This window comes from Cynara cardunculus (assembly GCF_001531365.2).
Source record: "Cynara cardunculus var. scolymus isolate 2C chromosome LG 3, CcrdV1, whole genome shotgun sequence".
Lineage (NCBI taxonomy): Eukaryota > Viridiplantae > Streptophyta > Magnoliopsida > Asterales > Asteraceae > Cynara > Cynara cardunculus.
Window position 1 is genome coordinate 19,913,905 of NC_037530.1, and position 5,344 is coordinate 19,919,248.

At 35.3% G+C, this 5,344-nt stretch overlaps 1 protein-coding gene and 1 pseudogene across 1 annotated transcript; both read right to left on the reverse strand.

Annotated features, from left to right (window-relative positions):
• Positions 1-2,327: 2,327 nt before the first annotated feature.
• LOC112509023 lies at positions 2,328-2,960 on the reverse strand. The gene has a single exon (XM_025113891.1). It carries the CDS (start codon positions 2,958-2,960, stop codon positions 2,328-2,330), a length of 633 nt encoding a protein of 210 aa, XP_024969659.1.
• Positions 2,961-3,683: 723 nt separating this feature from the next.
• Positions 3,684-5,344, reverse strand: part of LOC112509024 — a 4,200-nt pseudogene continuing 2,539 nt past the window's right edge.

The following is a 5,344-nucleotide window of genomic DNA, read 5'->3' on the forward strand; positions in this document are numbered from 1 at the left end:
ACCTGATTCCTATTTTGGGGAACCAACTTTCAAAATCGTCATTTTGAGGAACCAACTTGCACCTGATTCCTACTTTGGGAAACCAACTTGCAAAATAATTATAGAAAAATAACTAAAATTCATTTCTTTTCAAAAATTAATGCAATAAAATCTATTTTTCATTTCAAATCTCGTTTTTTTAAATTCAGATATCAAATTGAAAATTTTTTGAAAAAAATCCAAATTACCACGATAAAAATTGTTTTTTACTAATGCAATAAAAAAATCAATTTAATAGAAAAAAATTAATTGATACAATAAAAAATAAATATTAAATATCACATTCAAGATTTTTATATCTAACCAATCTGTGTCAATATTAAAGTTTAAATCAAATTTGGCAAATCCAACAAAAAATTTGATAGAGACCCTTAAATTATCTGTTACCTGTTCAACAGATCAATCAGACCCTTCAATAAACAAAAAGTTCGATAAAGACCCCTAAATGACGATTTTAAAAGTTGGTTCCCCAAAATAGAAATCAAGTGAAAGTTGGTTCTATTTTGGTGTAATTTTCCCATTTTTCTATAATTATTTTGCAAGTTGGTTCCCCAAAATAGGAATTAGATGCAAGTTGATTCCCCAAAATGACGATTTTGAAAGTTGGTTCCCCAAAATAGGAATAAGGTGAAAGTTGGTTTCCCAAAATGACGATTTTAAAAGTTCGTTCTCCAAAATAGAAATCATGTGAAAGTTGGTTCCATTTTGGTGCAATTTTTCCATTAATATAATATATAAAATTTACAAAATAAATGAAAAAAATATTACTAGAAAGTTACCCGGCCAAAATATTGCAATCATCGAACATTTGCACAAATTCTATAAGTATAAAAAGAAATTCCACATGTTTGAATTGAAGAAAATACGTTAAATCATCAATCAATAACGACCGCTTTGGAATTGGTGAATTGTGTAAATTATAGTGTGTATATGATCATATATTTATCGGCATTCTTTATATTAGCAGTGGGTTTGGATTGGATTGAAGCAAGTCTAATTGAATTTCAACCATATTAATTATCGGTCTAACAAGTTGAGTTTTATTATATCATTTACGAGTTAGATTGAATGCTTTATAAAACTTCTCGAGAATGATATCTCAATTTGTCAGTTACGAGTGAGCCAGAAAATGTACCTTATATTGGGGTGTTTGGAGACAGGTTCCCATATAGACCCGTTAAGCTACCAGTAACTAACTTTTTAACCAAATTAATAGCTTTCAAACAATTTGAAGAATTCTGTGAATTTGAAAGATCTATGAAACAAAAAAATTAGCCAAAAATCTCAAAAATGTCCATTTTGGAATTTTCTTTTTTATATTTGATTTTTGTTGTGAGTAGGTCAAGTTACGTTCCAATTTCGTCTAGCCATGCCTAGGGGTGTTCAAAAACCCAACTAACCCAATCAACCCAACCCAATGCGAAATAACCCAACACGAAGCAACCCGATGTTTAATCGAGTTGTAAAATTATCAAACCGTAGGTATTGAGTTGATATTGGGTTACTATTATTTGAACTCAACTCAACCCGATGAACCCAATATCCTTTTATTTCTTGGATTTAATATAATTGTTGAATTTCTATTAATATATAGATTAGACAATTACACTATCATGTATGCTTTTCATATACACATATTTTCAATCTATTCATATTTCTATATAACTCATTCAGTAACTGTGAACATATATATGTAAATTGAGAAAATTAACTGAATGTGATAATGAAAAAGAAATTATGAGCAGAGAAATAACATATTGAAGGTTAAAAGAATATTTTAATATACTAAATTATCAACCCGACCAATCCGTGCGAGTTCGGTTGGGTTGCACTTTGGTTTGGATTGGGTTAAGATTTTTCCAAACAGCATTCATTGAGTTGGATTGTTTAAATGTACTCGTCCCGGATTGGGTTGCACTTTGGTTTGAATTGGGTTAAGATTTTTCCAAACAGCAAGAATTGTTTTGGATTGTTCAAATGTACTCGTCCCAATCAACCCACCCGCAACCCTAACATACCACTGCCATCTTCATGTACGACACAGTGTTTGTGTTTATCCCAATAACTTGATCCTACTAATTTCAACGCCATACCTGAATAAGGAAGATACAGTGGTTTGGAACTTTGATCCTTCAACAAGTTGATACCATAACTTTACCTTGTTACATTGCAAAAAGCAAGTCGAATAGCATATCGTTTCTGCCACCGAAAACCAAAGTTAGATCCATGATACAGACACCAAGATGATTGGTGTTTTTCTGATTTCGTGCTATTTGATCTCATGCCCGTCAACCTAATCGATTCAATGCGTCTCGAGCCGCAATACACTCGGGGTCAACCCTAAGCGCACCCTTATAAGCCTCGATGGCCTCCTCTTCCATTTCTTTCTTCTCGTAACACTCTCCCAACAATCGAAACATTTTCGCATTATCCCCTTTCAATTTGACAGATTCAACCAGGTCTTCAATCGCCGAGTCAACTCGCCCTCTCTTACTCCCCTTCACTTTGATCTCTGCTCTCTTGAACAACGCATCCCCTCTCTCTGCGTCGCTCAAAGTCTTCGCCGTCAACGGCGACAACGCAACATCCAGCGCTTCCAAAGCCGATGTACTAAAACCTTGTGCATCGAGGGCTAGGGCTTTGAGTATGTGTGGTGCGGCGTCCTTTGGATCGAGCGAGATGGATTTGTCGGCTTCTTCGGCGGCCGATTTGGCTAGTTTAGCGGAGGAGGCTCGGTCTTTGGTGGATCTGGATTTAGCTAAGAGCTGAGCGCCGATGATGAAGTGACGCTTGGCGGAGTAGCTGGATCGGTTTCTGTAACGTAATTTGGTGAAGAGATTTTGAGGTATGTTTTGCATCCATAGGAACATAAAGATGGTGATAAGAATAAGAGCAGCTTGCGTCACCAGATCAATAACCATTTTGATTAAAATCGCTTCTTCGAGCTCTCGATCCTGATGATGGAGGGGGGTTTTTTGTAGAAAAGTGATCGATTTGATCGAGAGAAAGGGTTGAAAGTGATGGATTCAACCGGTAGTCAAGAAGTTATATGGTTGGAAAATTCAGGGGTTAGTTTGGGATTTTGCTTATTTAAAATAAGTTATATGTTTTAAGTCATTATTAACTTATGTGGTGTTAAATCAGAATTTTATAGAAAATGTTTGAATTAGCTTATGACGGTATCAAAACGCAATAAGCTAAAAAATTGTTTTTTTAGTGTTTGACAAATTTTACTTATACATGTAAAATGACCAAAACGATTACTTCTTTTGATTCTAATTCACATTTATTCAATTATCTAATCTTGGTTTTAAAAAGCGCGATGCGGTCCAATGCGTTAAAGGTCCCAGAAGCTGATGTATGATGCATGATGCTGATGCGCTCGCATCACGCACGTGATGAGTCCGGTATTCAAAAAATATTTATAAATTAATTCTACATATCAATTTCTACCTTAAAAATACTTACCTATCAAAATACTTCTTTTATAACATAAAGTAGTTAAAAAAGTGGCATTAGAATCTTAAAAAGTTCGTGAATCGGAATAACGGAAGTACTGAACACACAAACTACTACCATGAAGAACACAAGTAAATGTCTAATAGTCCCCAATTCCTAAACTAAATGACCAACCAAGTAACCAACTAATACTCCCCAAGATCAGCATTATCAAACCCCAACACGGGTTCATCTCCCTTATCATTATCAAACCCTCTAATATATGCTTCCACCTCAACTTCATCATCTTCATCCTGAAGAGCATGTCCTTTTGCTCTAGCACTTCTAGCTCTTGATGGACCCGACCCATCATCATTTACTCTCTGGCTCCCTCTTGATGCTCTAGTGAAATGAGGAGTCTCAAACGCCCCGGAAGCTCTACCTACGTCATCCCACGTAAGATCATCATCAATAAACACCAAATCATCATCTTCATCATCATTGTCCATTCTCCCCATCAACCACTCATTACTTTCATATATGTCTTCTACAATGATAGGATCACTATTTCCCTCCTCCTTATATCGAAGTTGCAAGGCACGATTAAATTTCACATAGACCATGTCATTCAATCTTTCTTGTGCTAATCTATTCCGCTTCTTGGTGTGAATTATAATGTCATGTACGATACTTATATGTTGAAACACACCCCAATTTCTCTCGCAACTTGTAGCACTACAAGTAAGACTAAGAACTCGTATAGCAATCTTTTGCAAGTTGGGAGATGAAGATCCAAATGTTGTCCACCACTCCGCTATAAGGAACAAATATTTAAAAATTAAAATATCCATAGTGTGTAATGTAAGTATAAAAATATATTTTCAATTTAAGATGATTACCTGGTGCCATTGCCTTCCTTTGCCTAATAGCCGCATTTCTACCAAATAGCCCTTCCGCATTTTGATACTTGCCTAATTCTCTTAATATTAGGTCTTCTACTTGAGGACTTGGAGCCAACCTTTCAATACAAAAATGTAAACCTTCCATGACTTCTTCACAATTTACAACCCTTTGTGCATTATCATAAAAAGTAGACGAGTTTAGGTAATGTCCCACGGCATGTAATGGTCGATGGAGTTGACATTCGCACCGATTATCAATTATTTCAAATGTTTTCTTGTAAAGGTCCTCTTGATTGGGAAAGATTTTAGCAATAGCCTCCTTAGCCCTATCCATGGCTTCATAAATTATAACACATGGTTGACTTTCTTTCCCCGTCAACTAACCTAAGAACACTAACAAGAGGGCCCGTCAACTTGAAAGCATACATAATATTCCTCCAAAATGTCTCTTGTAAGATATAGGAGTGCAACATCTTTCCCTTCTGTTCACTTGACCATTTGCTATACATCCATTCTTGAGAAGTAATCATCTTTCTCAAGTTATTCTTTTGTTTGTGAAATTGAAGAAGAGTGATAAAAGATGTAGCAAATCTTGTGATTGTGGGCCTATGCAAGTTCCTTTGATTCGTGAACTTTCGAATCAAGCTCACTAGACCAACAAAATTGTATATGTATCTGTTGGTCCCGAAAGGGTCTACAAGATAAGACACAATTTGTAGAAGGGGAGGGATGAATACAAACACAGAGTTTTCAAATTTAAATATATATTGATTGAGAAGATCAATACATATTTTACAAGAATGTTTGCGGAAAGATAAGGTAAAGAAAACCTATCTAAACAACCTTTGGTTACACACAGATCTTTAGCAAATACAAGAAAAGATAATGCTAGAAAATAAAGATCTTTTACTTAAGCAAAGAGAGGCTTGAAGTAAGAATAGGTTAGCAGAGAGATGCGCGCGTTC

Bases quoted from the DNA above. Each gene is read 5' to 3' on its own strand.
- LOC112509023 (XM_025113891.1), bottom strand. From the start codon at position 2,960: ATGGTTATTGATCTGGTGACGCAAGCTGCTCTTATTCTTATCACCATC.